This window comes from Mus musculus, chromosome 16 (assembly GCF_000001635.26).
Source record: "Mus musculus strain C57BL/6J chromosome 16, GRCm38.p6 C57BL/6J".
NCBI lineage: Eukaryota > Metazoa > Chordata > Mammalia > Rodentia > Muridae > Mus > Mus musculus.
Genome location: NC_000082.6, coordinates 4079378 through 4093471, shown reverse-complemented (window position 1 = coordinate 4093471; position 14094 = coordinate 4079378). Strand labels below are relative to the sequence as shown.

General features: G+C 46.2%; 1 protein-coding gene across 5 annotated transcripts in view; it reads left to right on the top strand.

Annotated features, from left to right (window-relative positions):
- Window positions 1-12138, top strand: part of Crebbp (CREB binding protein) — a 132624-nt gene extending 120486 nt beyond the window's left edge. For 4 of the 5 annotated variants that reach the window (XM_006521754.4, XM_006521753.4, XM_006521751.4 and 1 more), the window contains 5 exons: window positions 1117-1282; window positions 1513-1680; window positions 5067-5228; window positions 5510-5791; window positions 7274-12138. In XM_006521754.4, coding sequence (XP_006521817.1) covers window positions 1117-1282; window positions 1513-1680; window positions 5067-5228; window positions 5510-5791; window positions 7274-9424 — 2929 coding nt within the window. In that variant the 3' untranslated portion in view covers window positions 9425-12138. The remainder of the gene's footprint in view (window positions 1-1116; window positions 1283-1512; window positions 1681-5066; window positions 5229-5509; window positions 5792-7273) is intronic. The other variant, NM_001025432.1, reaches the window with a different exon arrangement.
- The last annotated feature ends 1956 nt before the right edge of the window (window positions 12139-14094 follow it).

The window sequence follows — 14094 nt, the reverse complement described above, 5'->3', positions numbered from 1 at the left end:
GTGAGTCTGGATTAGTCAGAATCAATAAAAACATTTTTTGTCTATTTTGTGAAATAGTAAGTTTTTCTCATCGAGTTTTATGTGTTTTATTCTAACATATCAAGGTTGGTTCAGAAGTTTGCTGAGGTTCCCATGCGTCCAGAGCACAGTGTCTACTCTGCTTTTGCTTGCTTTTCCTTTTTTTTCCACTTTATTGAGGCATAATCTTCATATCATGCTTTTTGCCTCTGTTTCAGGTCTCGGAGTCGATGGTTTTTAGTGTTGTTGGTAACTGGTGTAACTATTCCCATTGGTCAGTCTCCAAGCACCCTCACTCCCACACAGAGCCCTGTGCCCTCTTGCTGCTACTGCCTGTCCTGCCCCTGCTCGCAGACAACCATTCATCGACTTTGTGTCTGCACATTTCTCTTTTTTGGTCTTCTGTTAGAATTGGCAGTCATGATTCAATACACAGTGTTTCTGTTTATACATATTTTCCCAAACCTGAAAGTGTTTGCTTAAGCGTCTTACACAGAGTAGCTAAGATTTGTTTGACATGAATTACCTTCCTGAGCTGCCTTTCCAGTGCACAGGAGGAGGAAGTAAGAAGGAAACATCCCTTAACTCTGTCCCGCCAAACTCAGCTCCATGCATTTCTGAGAGCAAAGTGCTCAGAACTGAATCTAGGGTTGAATTTGCAAGTGACGAAGACAACACCTCCACTCTCCCTCCCTCCCCCCCATTCACATACTGGTTTGGAGCCCAAGTATTTTATAAGAATTACACTAGCATTATGGTTGTGTCTTTTATTTTTGTCTGTCTTCATATTTATTTCTGACCTTTCTTTTTTTTTTTTTTTTTTTTTGGTTTTTGGTTTTTCAAGACAGGGTTTCTCTGTGTAGCCCTGGCTGTCCTGGAACTCACTCTGTAGACCAGGCTGGCCTCGAACTCAGAAATCCACCTGCCTCTGCCTCCCGAGTGCTGGGATCAAAGGCGTGCACCACCACGCCTGGCTACTGTCCTTTCTTTAGTTCCTTAAGTTCATTAAGTTGCTTAAGTTCTTAAGCTACAGTTCATCAAAAGTAGATCTGAATTTACTGACACTTCTGTCTGGCTTTTTTCGTATGTATCCTGTAGGTATGTGACAGGACATATTTGGGCCTGTCCCCCAAGTGAAGGAGATGACTATATCTTTCATTGCCACCCCCCTGACCAGAAAATCCCCAAACCAAAACGACTACAGGAGTGGTACAAGAAGATGCTGGACAAGGCGTTTGCAGAGAGGATCATTAACGACTATAAGGTAATCCTGCTGAAGGAGGGCGCTGGGCTTGTCACAGCTGATTGACATACATTGTGTATTTTCTTCTGGCACTCTGCTTTATCATTATGATCACTTACAAGAAATAGAAAGCAAGAGCCTGGAAGCATCTGGTGAAACTGCAGAATGAACTGCACAGTTGGTCAAAGCAGTGGGCCTTTCAAGCAGTCACCCCAGGAACCTCACCCCACCTCTGTTCTGCCTCCTCCCAGGACATCTTCAAACAAGCGAACGAAGACAGGCTCACGAGTGCCAAGGAGTTGCCCTATTTTGAAGGAGATTTCTGGCCTAATGTGTTGGAAGAAAGCATTAAGGAACTAGAACAAGAAGAAGAAGAAAGGAAAAAAGAAGAGAGTACTGCAGCGAGTGAGACTCCTGAGGTATAGCCCCCTACTAGAGCTGTGCCACCAGAGTGGCAGGCTGGAAGTATACGCTTGCTATACTATTTCTGTGGTGATGTTCTCATTCACATACATAGAATATCACCAACAATGATAAGCAGATGTGATGTCTCTATACAAGAGATACTTCCTAGGGGCCTAGTGGTTAGACCTGGAGAGTAGAGGAGAGAAGTAATGTCTTATTGGAGCCAGAAAAGTACATGGAGGAAGGTGGAATTTACTTGCAAGTGTTCTGAAAGTTACTGCAACTGATCTTCTGGCCTTGTGCTAAACCTTGTGGCAGCTCATTTTGTGTTGCCTTTTATCCCCCCTTTCTCAATTTGTTCACTGTTTGCTGTCCCTCTGTACCAGGGAGTACAGAGTGAACTAAACAAGGCTTATTCTGCTACAACAGGTATCTTACACTGGGAGGACTAGGAAGGGACTAGATAGCTGCCTAGTGTGTTTTCAGGTGATGGGCAACTCTAAGAAGAAAGGAGTTTAGGGTAAAGAAGACAGCAGGAGGTCTGGGGTGGCTTTTGAAACAGTGACATAGGGATTCCATGTGAGTTATGGGGAGTGGAGGAAGTGGGCTGTATTGAAGATCACAAGGCACTGTGTGAGCTGACCATAGTATGTAGTGGTTATGGTTGTAGATTCAGTAGGTGGGCACAGTTAATTCTGTGGAGGATGTTTAGCATATGAGAAGTCATGAATTAAGTAGTGTCTTATGTGAAGCTGGAACCTTCTTTGATAAGAGAGAAGCAAAGAGTGGGCTGCAATGATGCCTGCAGTGTCCCCAAAGGTTGTGATTGAGACTGGACTCCAGCAGTACTAGGAGAGCTGGCAGCATGTGGCAACACCTGAAGCATCAGGTCAGCATGCATACTCAGTGCACACATGATTGTTGAGTGGTAGCAACATGCCAAGCACTGGGCACACTGAGTTATGTCTTCAAAAAGACAGCTTTATCAGAGAAAACACAGGCTAGATGAAACAAGTTTGTGTCCCTGGTGCTTCCCAAGAGCTCTCAAACTGTCCCCATTTTCCAACTTCCTCCCACTGGTTGATCATCCTTTCACCTTCTCAGGAACTTGACTGGTCCTCACCAAAGTTTGGTTTCTTAGTCTACTGCAAACTGGTTCAGAAGGATGCTGGAGAAGAGGGGCCATGTTCAACCTGGCCTTAACAAGCAGGTCTCAGTGCCTGACACGGGGTGTACTGTAGTGGAGACCAAGTGACCAAGAACCATCCACTGACTAAACCATGCCTCAGAGCAAAAAGGTGGCCTGATCCAGAACAATTTGTCTGAGCTTATAAAGGACAGCAGTGGTGGCATCACTTGAGGAAGTGGAATGGGGGTCCAGCTTTTAGGAGTCACTGGTGCACAGCACAGCAGAACACAGGAACAGCCCTGCAACCAAGGGGGAAAGGACTCTGAGGGAATACAAAACAAGCAGAGCCATCCAGAGCGGCCTCTGGCTTGGTGTCAGTCCCTGTCCAGAGGACCTGCCTTGCGCCTAAGCTGGTGGTCACTGGGTACCCAAGGGCTTAGTATGTGCTAGGAAAAGTGCTGACAAGTCCATCTGCTGTTGTTTTTTGTGTGCAGTTAGGTGCTGAGGGCAAGGACTTGCCTTCCTCAAGGATATCTACGACCCTTTAGCGGGGTTAACTTTAAGTATGGCCAATGCTTTATAAGGGGATGCTACTTTGCCAGTACAAATCAGATTCTCTGGGGTAGGAAATGGAGTAGAGGAAGTAGGGGCAGAATGCTTAGTTAAAACATACTATTATGCATGTATAAAGTTCTCAAACAGGTAAAAAATAAGAAAATTTGGAATTTCAAGTTAGTAGAAGTAGAGGAATGTTTATGGTGGTATTAAGTAGGGAAGAGAGGACACCATGTACACCATATCATATATTCAACCGCAGTTTTAGGGAAGACTTGGGCACAAGTGCAGGAAAAACTCTACTGGAAAAATAACCAAAGTGCATTGCAGCGGATAATGAAAATAATTTTCTTCTCTTTGGGGGGAGGGGGGGTGCGGGGGGTGTCTCTATGTAGCTTCGGCTGGCCAGAGATCAGCTTGTTTCCTGAGTGCTAGGATTGATTGGTTTTCAAGACAGGGTTTCTCTGTATAGCCCCGGCTGTCCTGGAACTTACTCTGTTGACCAGGGCTGGCCTCGAACTCAGAAATCCGCCTGCCTCTGTCTCCTGAGTGCTGGGATTAAAGGTGTGTGCCACCACGCCCGGCCTGAGTGCTAGGATTAAAGGGATATTCCACTATCTCCACTCCATTGCTTTAGAACATTGATGGTGAAGCCAGATGTGGTGGCCTACACTTTTAGTTCCAGCACTTGGGAGATAGAAGCAGGCAGATGTTCTTCAATTCAAGACCAGCTTGATCTATCTACACAGTAAGTTACAGATATACTGAGACCCTGTCTCAAAAAATCCCAACTAAAATTTATTTGAGGCCCACCAAAATGGGTCTACTAAGAGTACCTGGGCCTAGGATCCCCATGGTAGAAGAGAACACGTCTCCCTAAAAAAATACTGTCTGACCTCTGTATGGGCGCTGTAGTACACTCACAAATACACACACATGCATGCACATTTTTATTTTAAATAATTTGACTCAAGAACCTGAGGCAGGAGCGTGATGAGTTTGAATCCTAGGTTATATAGCATCCATTAAAGAAATTATAGAACTGAGGGTGTACTGGGTGGTAGAGTTCAGTGGTAGAGCACATGCTTAGCGTGTATAAGTTTCTAGGTTTTACCCTAGTACTACAGGATAAAGAATATTTTTCGATCAGATTAGCTTTTCTATATTGTATTCTAAGTGCGTGACACTCAAGTTCTTTTCATAGTAGAATCATTGAAGTACTTGAATTAAGGAATGAGTGAGTCCCTTTTAGACCTCAGCTAAGTCTAATGAATGCAGTAACAACAGTAATGAAAGTAGTAACAACAGCTTGCAATACAAGCTTAGACATGCTCTCAGACAAGCATTATCCAAGTGTAGGTATTGAGTGGGAAAGATCCTCCTGGTGCTGCCTCCCATTTACACCTTCCCCATGTCTTCTGAAAATTTATATAAATGAGCAGGTTTTCTCAAGGCAAAGGACCAGGTCCTGAGCATGCAGGATGGAATACTCCTGCCAGTGGAATTATGGGGAGTGATAGAAAATTTCCTCTGTTGCTTAGATTGCAAATTAATGTCCTGGAGAAGTAACTGGACATACAGGTGCTGTGGCTAGGCTGGGAGGATTCCATTCTTAGCCCTCTGGAAATAGCATGTGGCCCAGGTGCATATGAGGTCTGTGGAACCCTATAGCCTAGGAAATGAGCGTTGGTCTGACAGCTTTCCATGTGGTTGCAGGGCAGTCAGGGTGACAGCAAAAATGCGAAGAAAAAGAACAACAAGAAGACCAACAAAAACAAAAGCAGCATTAGCCGCGCCAACAAGAAGAAGCCCAGCATGCCCAATGTTTCCAACGACCTGTCGCAGAAGCTGTATGCCACCATGGAGAAGCACAAGGAGGTAGTGCATAGGCTGGTGGGGGCTCTGAGGGTATTCAGTACCCAGAGAAACAATGGGCACCTGTCTGTGGGGTTGGGCTTTCCTACACAAGTCCACAGGAAGAGGTGGAACAGTACTCTGTTAATAATATTATTTGGCTTTTTATCAGTTAAATTCCATCCCAGGAAATGAGAACCTCACGCAGTCTCTGGGTTTGCTTATCCTCCTGTTCCACAGGAAGAGGTGGCCCTGCACTCAGCATACCTGCTTCTCGGTGGGGTTAATGCACCTCCTCCTTTCAGGTATTCTTTGTGATTCATCTGCATGCTGGGCCTGTTATCAGCACTCAGCCCCCCATCGTGGACCCTGATCCTCTGCTTAGCTGTGACCTCATGGATGGGCGAGATGCCTTCCTCACCCTGGCCAGAGACAAGCACTGGGAATTCTCTTCCTTACGCCGCTCCAAATGGTCCACTCTGTGCATGCTGGTGGAGCTGCACACACAGGGCCAGGACCGCTTTGTTTATACCTGCAATGAGTGCAAACACCATGTGGAAACACGCTGGCACTGCACTGTGTGTGAGGTAAGCACTACCACCTACCTCCTGGCCTTCCCCCATATGCAGCAGTGTCCCCTGCAGTATCAGGAGTGGATGCAGGTGTTGGCATCTGTGTACAGCACTGTTTGTGCACTTCCTCCCAGGATGAGGAGTAGCACCCTTGTAGTCCTCCTTATTAATCTGCTCCTGTCCACCACAGCTACAGGCTCTATACCGAGGCAGCCTGACTGGAAAGAGCTCTGTAGAACAGGGGTTCCAGGGTATTGATTATCTCTTTCTAGCCTTGCTAAGTGGTTAAGGAGGCCTTTGACCCTGCTGGCAGGTCGGCACTTTTGATCAGGTCCAATGGCAGGATCACAGAATGTGGTTAGAAGACTTGATGTGAGCCACTGGTGTTTTCACTGCCTCCTGCTCTGTGGGTAGCTTTCTTCACCCTAGTAGAGCTTCTCCTGGGCAGGTCAAAAGTTGCCTGCCCCTTCCTTCTTTGCCTACCTTTGAATTCTTGTTCCCTGTTGTCATTGGTCGTACACACACACCTTTCTCAATCCTCTTTCTGCTTTGCTGGTTTTAGGATTTTTTTTTTTTTTTTCCCAAAGATTTATTTATTTATTATATGTAAGTACACTGTAGCTGTCTCAGACACTCCAGAAGAAGGAGTCAGATCTTGTTACAGATGGTTGTGAGCCACCATGTGGTTGCTGGGATTTGAACTCTGGACCTTAGGAAGAGCAGTCGGGTGCTCTTACCCACTGAGCCATCTCACCAGCCCCTGGTTTTAGGATTTTGTGTGTGCTTTTCTCAGCCAAGCCATAGGACTTCATCTTCAGATGTATTCTGTGGGTGGGTGTGAGTGTATTATTTGTGAGTACGCATATTTGTGTGTATGAGCACAGAGGCCAGAGGAGAATTACTCTGTAGCTCTTTACCTCATTTCCTTAAGAAAAGAAATGTCGCTGGGCAGTGGTGGCGCACACCTTTGATCCCAGCGCTTGGGAAGCAGATGCAGGCAGATTTCTGAGTTCCAGAACAGTCTGGTCTACAGAGTGAGTCCCAGGGCACCCAGGGCCACACAGAGAAACCCTGTCTCGAAAAACCAAAAGAAAAAAGAAAGAAACTCAGGTCCTCATATTTGACCACCTAGTCCTCTTCCCTACTGAATTCTCTCCCAAGCTCCTGCCCTTCAGGTTTAATGCTTCCTTTTTAGTTTCTGAGTTCAGGTAACTCTAAGCCACTAGGGCTTCTGTTGTTGGGTAAGGATCATTTCTCCTAGAGGTAGTGTCTCACAGTCCCCTGATAGTGCTTGGTGGAAATAGCCCCAGTGTTCTTAGTCCTTGCTGTTAAGTCTCAAGTTCTTAAGTCTGATACTTTTCCTAAAGCACATAAAATAAAGAAGGAAGGGACCCATTAATTACTGCTCAAGACTTGGTCTTACAATGTGCCCCTTGCCTAAGGGTATCTGCTCATGCTGGGCCTGTGCTAATGCTGCTCTGTTCCTCTTGTCTACAGGACTATGACCTTTGTATCAATTGCTACAACACAAAGAGCCACACCCATAAGATGGTGAAGTGGGGGCTAGGCCTAGATGATGAGGGCAGCAGTCAGGGTGAGCCACAGTCCAAGAGCCCCCAGGAATCCCGGCGTCTCAGCATCCAGCGCTGCATCCAGTCCCTGGTGCATGCCTGCCAGTGTCGCAATGCCAACTGCTCACTGCCGTCTTGCCAGAAGATGAAGCGAGTCGTGCAGCACACCAAGGGCTGCAAGCGCAAGACTAATGGAGGATGCCCAGTGTGCAAGCAGCTCATTGCTCTTTGCTGCTACCACGCCAAACACTGCCAAGAAAATAAATGCCCTGTGCCCTTCTGCCTCAACATCAAACATAAGCTCCGCCAGCAGCAGATCCAGCATCGCCTGCAGCAGGCTCAGCTCATGCGCCGGCGAATGGCAACCATGAACACCCGCAATGTGCCTCAGCAGAGTTTGCCTTCTCCTACCTCAGCACCACCCGGGACTCCTACACAGCAGCCCAGCACACCCCAAACACCACAGCCCCCAGCCCAGCCTCAGCCTTCACCTGTTAACATGTCACCAGCTGGCTTCCCTAATGTAGCCCGGACTCAGCCCCCAACAATAGTGTCTGCTGGGAAGCCTACCAACCAGGTGCCAGCTCCCCCACCCCCTGCCCAGCCCCCACCTGCAGCAGTAGAAGCAGCCCGGCAAATTGAACGTGAGGCCCAGCAGCAGCAGCACCTATACCGAGCAAACATCAACAATGGCATGCCCCCAGGACGTGCAGGTATGGGGACCCCAGGAAGCCAAATGACTCCTGTGGGCCTGAATGTGCCCCGTCCCAACCAAGTCAGTGGGCCTGTCATGTCTAGTATGCCACCTGGGCAGTGGCAGCAGGCACCCATCCCTCAGCAGCAGCCGATGCCAGGCATGCCCAGGCCTGTAATGTCCATGCAGGCCCAGGCAGCAGTGGCTGGGCCACGGATGCCCAATGTGCAGCCACCAAGGAGCATCTCGCCAAGTGCCCTGCAAGACCTGCTACGGACCCTAAAGTCACCCAGCTCTCCTCAGCAGCAGCAGCAGGTGCTGAACATCCTTAAATCAAACCCACAGCTAATGGCAGCTTTCATCAAACAGCGCACAGCCAAGTATGTGGCCAATCAGCCTGGCATGCAGCCCCAGCCCGGACTTCAATCCCAGCCTGGTATGCAGCCCCAGCCTGGCATGCACCAGCAGCCTAGTTTGCAAAACCTGAACGCAATGCAAGCTGGTGTGCCACGGCCTGGTGTGCCTCCACCACAACCAGCAATGGGAGGCCTGAATCCCCAGGGACAAGCTCTGAACATCATGAACCCAGGACACAACCCCAACATGACAAACATGAATCCACAGTACCGAGAAATGGTGAGGAGACAGCTGCTACAGCACCAGCAGCAGCAGCAGCAACAGCAGCAGCAGCAGCAGCAACAACAAAATAGTGCCAGCTTGGCCGGGGGCATGGCGGGACACAGCCAGTTCCAGCAGCCACAAGGACCTGGAGGTTATGCCCCAGCCATGCAGCAGCAACGCATGCAACAGCACCTCCCCATCCAGGGCAGCTCCATGGGCCAGATGGCTGCTCCAATGGGACAACTTGGCCAGATGGGGCAGCCTGGGCTAGGGGCAGACAGCACCCCTAATATCCAGCAGGCCCTGCAGCAACGGATTCTGCAGCAGCAGCAGATGAAGCAACAAATTGGGTCACCAGGCCAGCCGAACCCCATGAGCCCCCAGCAGCACATGCTCTCAGGACAGCCACAGGCCTCACATCTCCCTGGCCAGCAGATCGCCACATCCCTTAGTAACCAGGTGCGATCTCCAGCCCCTGTGCAGTCTCCACGGCCCCAATCCCAACCTCCACATTCCAGCCCGTCACCACGGATACAACCCCAGCCTTCACCACACCATGTTTCACCCCAGACTGGTTCCCCTCACCCTGGACTCGCAGTCACCATGGCCAGCTCCATGGATCAGGGACACCTGGGGAACCCTGAACAGAGTGCAATGCTCCCCCAGCTGAATACCCCCAACAGGAGCGCACTGTCCAGTGAACTGTCCCTGGTTGGTGATACCACGGGAGACACACTAGAAAAGTTTGTGGAGGGTTTGTAGCATTATGAGAGCATTGGGTATTTGTTTTGTTTTGTTTTTTTGTTTTGGGGGTTTGGGTTTTTTTTTTTTCTTTTTTTCTTTTGTTTGTTTTTTGGGTTTTTTTGTTTTTGTTTTTCTTTTTTTTGTTGTTGTTTTGGGTTTTTGTTTTGTTTGTTTTTTTGTTTTGTTTTGTTTTTCTCCTCCCCCTCCCCTTTCATGTTTTTGGACTTTTTGTACTGAAAATTCAGGCATTTGGGCTCTTTTTATTAAGCCTAGATGGGACTGTGACTCCCAAGTGTGGAAGGGCAGACTGATGTTTAAAGAAACAATACAAAGAATATATTTTTTTGTTAAAAACCAGTTGGTTTAAATATCTGGTGTCTCTCTCTCTCAGCTTTTTTTTTCTCTCTCTCTCTCTCTCTCTTTTTTATTTTTATTTTTTTCTGTTTTGTTTTGGGGGTGGGGGGTTGTTTGGACTTTTTGTCGTCATTGCTGGTGACTCATGCCTTTTTTTAACGGGAAAAACAAGTTCATTATATTCATATTTTTTATTTGTATTTTCAAGACTTAAACATTTATGTTTAAAAGTGAGAAGAAAAATAATACTCAGAAACTGGTTCCAGAAATAATGCATCTTATAATGTGTCCCGATAACGAGCTGATGTTGCGGGAAGATTTTTTTCTATAGTGAACTCTGTGGGCATCTCCAAGTATTACCCCTGGATGATAGGAATTGACTCCGGCGTGCACACATGTACACACCCACACACATCTATCTATACATGCTGGCTTAAGCCAACCTCTTGTCTTGCAGATGTAGAAATTGTTGCTTTGTTTCTCTGATAAAACTGGTTTTAGACAAAAATAGGGATGATCACTCTCTTAGACCATGCTAATGTTAATAGAGAAGAAGCATTCTTTTCTTTCTTCTATGTGAAACTTGAAATGAGGAAAAGCAATTCTAGTGTAAATCATGCAAGCGCTATAATTACTATAAATAAGAAAATTCAAGAAGATTCAATCACTGTATAGAATGGTAACGTACCAACTCATTTCTTATATCATATTGTTAAATAAACTGTGTGCAACAGACAAAAAGGGTGGTCCTTCTTGAATTCATGTACATGGTATTAACACTTAGTGTTCGGGGTTTTTTTTTTTTTGTTATGAAAATGCTGTTTTCAACATTGTATTTGGACTATGCATGTGTTTTTTTCCCCATTGTATATAAAGTATCGCTTAAAATTGATATAAATTACTGAAGTTTTTAACATGTATTCTGTTCTTTAAGATCCCTGTAAGAATGTTTAAGGTTTTTATTTATTTATATATATTTTTGGAGTCTGTTCTTTGTAAGACATGGTTCTGATTGTTTGCTCAGAGTGGAGAGATTGGGGCTACAGTCATAGCTGCAGTGCAAGTGGCAGCTGAGCACTGTCCCAGACTGTGGCCACTGAGGGAGGAAAGGGGAGCTCCTTGCACAGACAGTGAGGGGCAGCTCAGGACCACCTTGCATATTTAGTACTCACAGGTGAATGTCACCCATGCCAGGAAGGACTATCACCACTGGGTCAGAAACAGCTCTTTGCCTCCAGCCCACTCTTCCTGTCCTCCTCTTTGTTGGTCAGCTGCCCCTGTGGGGAGGGCTCCTGCCTTTTTTTTTCAGACCCCCCTTCTCTACCCAGATCCCACAATCAATGCAAAGGGTGCTCCAGGGACTTGAGGTGGTTCCTGACCTCCCCTCCCCAAAAGTTCAGCCTGCCCCATGTGGCCTCATTAGGGCCTTGCAGGCCTGGTGCCACCCTGGGGGCTGCTACTTGATGGTCTTACCCACTCATGGAGTCATGGAGTTACAGGTACCTTCCTGAGCAGGGGATGGTAGCTCCTGAATACTGTAAATGTCACTCTCAGAGGAGGACCACTGACGGGGGACTGTTACCCCTAGTCTGCTGCTCCCAGGGAATTTTTTTTTTTAAATACCTGTCTTCCAACAAAAGAGTGGTCTAGATGGGGGTGGGGGGCTGCTAAATTTAGAAATCATGACCCAAATAGCCTTCCTTTTGGCCTTTTAAGTTCACAAAAGTATTTTCAAAATTCCCAGTGCTTGGAAGTCTAAACTTGAAGCTATTCGAGATTAGAGTTTTCAATGTAGAATTTTGAATCTTGAAATTTAATGCTGTGGATAAGACCAGGTAAGGAATAGACCATCCTCTAACATCCCCAACTAAGCCCTGTCCCAAGTCCTCCAGAGGTGATGCTCGTCTTTGCTCAACTTGATGGGTCCTTGCACATTTTGGCTCTCTTCAGAATTCCCTTTGCTGCCAATTGGGAAGTCCCAAGCCATGTGTTCAAACAAGAAGAGGAACTGGAGCCTCAGAGGAGCTGCTCTCAGCCCCACTCAGGAGGTGGCACTTGACAATGTGTAGCCTTTTAATGTGGGCACTGGGGACATCCTTTTCAGGCTATCCTGAAATTCAAAGCTTTGTACCAACCTCCTTGGACTCTGCATCCTATGCAATTGTCCATTTGGATGTCAAAGGATGTGGCTGAGAGTGGGCTGTGGATATTATCCCTATTTTGTCCTAAGGAAATTTCTGTAAGAGCTGGAGTGCCCAGACACTGTGTCTCATGCTGTATACTTAAGAGGAAAAGAAAAAAGTCCTATATTTGTGATCAAAAAGAGGGAACTTGAAATGTGCTGGTGTTTATAATAAAAGCTGGTAAAACTGCTTGGATTCAAAGATGGTTCCGATTGGCTAATGGTCCCCTTAGCCTTAGCTCAACTACCAGTCAGTGACTGAAGATCCTAGTATACTTAAATTCATTTGAGGCTCTAAGAAACACTAGCATTTAGGAACTGAATATTACATTCACAGATAACATGCTGTTTTCCTACATTGTTGGAGTGCAAAGATGTTTTGGTTTCTATTAAATGGGGCTAGCATGGTGTGGTAGCCCACACCTTTCATCAGAGAAGAGCCAGAGGCAGGTGGGTTTAAGGCCTTCCTGATGTACATAGGAAATGTCAGAGTTACATAGGGAGAGAATTATCTTATGGGGAAGTGGTAAGGATGGGTTTTGAATCAACTAGATTGTTGATGCATGACAAAATAAGCTGGTATTTAAAAACGAAAGGGGATATACACTTCTAATTAAGCTGATTGTGTGTTGGTGGCCACTGTGATACCAGGAAATACAGAACAGTATACAGGGAAGCAGGTCTGTCTAGACGTTGAAGCAAGCCTGGGGAATTGTAGGGTTAAAAATAGTCTGCCTGCCCATCTGACTGAAGATACAGAGAAGCCCGATGTGTTTTATTGCACTGGTCGTGTTTAATTTCTGTTGCACATTCTAGGCACAGGGTGGGGAAAATAAGGATCAGATAATAAAGAAATGGTGCAAAGCCAAAACTAAAAATAGGCCCTCGGGGAATTTTGGTGAGTGAATGTGGACTGCAGCTGGTCTATATTGTCTAAAACATTGCTTTCATCATGTTCAGTGTTTATAGATTATGGAGCTGGAGAGATGGCTCAGTGGTTAAGAGCACTGACTGCTCTTCCAAAGGTCCTGAGTTCAATTCCCAGCATCCACATGGTGGCTCACAACCATCTGTAATGGGGATCCAATACCCTCTTCTGGTGTGTCTGAAGACAGCTACAGTGTACTGACATACATGAAATCTTTTAAAGAAAAAAAAAACCTACTGGGATAAAAGATTTATGAAATCTTTGACAATTCACTTTTCACTAAACAAAAATTCAGAGGGAGTCAAGTAAGCCTAGCTATCCACAGAATTGAGCCAAGCAGACTACACTTTGTCCACTCTACAAAATTCAAAAAATTATACATTACTAGAGGCTTGGAAACTGAAATGGCCTTTAGGTATTTCATCTTGTATTCTGTGGCTCTTGCCACAAGGAAACTTACATTTTCAGTATGTGTAGGTTTATCTATGGAATTAGGGAGAGAGGCTCCTTGAAGGATATGGAACGTTCCAAGTTACAGTGAGAATCTGGGCACACAGATCTGTGAAAGTCCACTGAATGCAACCAGTGGGGACAGGGGGGAGGGGGGAGGCGTGACTGACAGTTCCTGTCATCTCTTGTGGGTATTTTTCCCTCTTGCTGCCAAGATTCCTTTATTATCTCAAACATTGCCCAGAACTTCTCAGTCCTTGGCACAAGTGTGGGCCACTAACAAGATAACTTTTAACTTTCCACACTCACTCCTGGAGTGAACATTGAAGGAAGTATTACAAGTTTCAATCTGAGAAGTGGAACCAGGCAGATCAAGGGTCAGATGTTAAGAGGTATCTGAAGTGGACCACTGTTAGGCAACCACTACAGTTTGTGCTAGAGTGTAAATGGCCCTTGGAATTTTGTGGGATGTCATTTCCCTTGGTAATGCATGGGTTCCAAACTGGTTTCCTGGTGGGCCACAGGTGGGCCTAGATAGAGTTGGTTTCCCTGGAATGTAAGAAGTTTATACTGGGCAGAACCTACATCCCCATTCTTAACTAAAGCCCAGATTCCCCTTCCTTTACTAAATGTCACTTCTCCTTTCTTAATATTCTCAAGCCATATCTACAGAAGAGTTCTACAGATGAGTATGTCATTTCTGGTTTGTTTGTTTGTTTGTTTGTTTGTTTGTTTTTTCCGAGACAGGGTTTCTCTGTATAGCCTTGGCTGTCC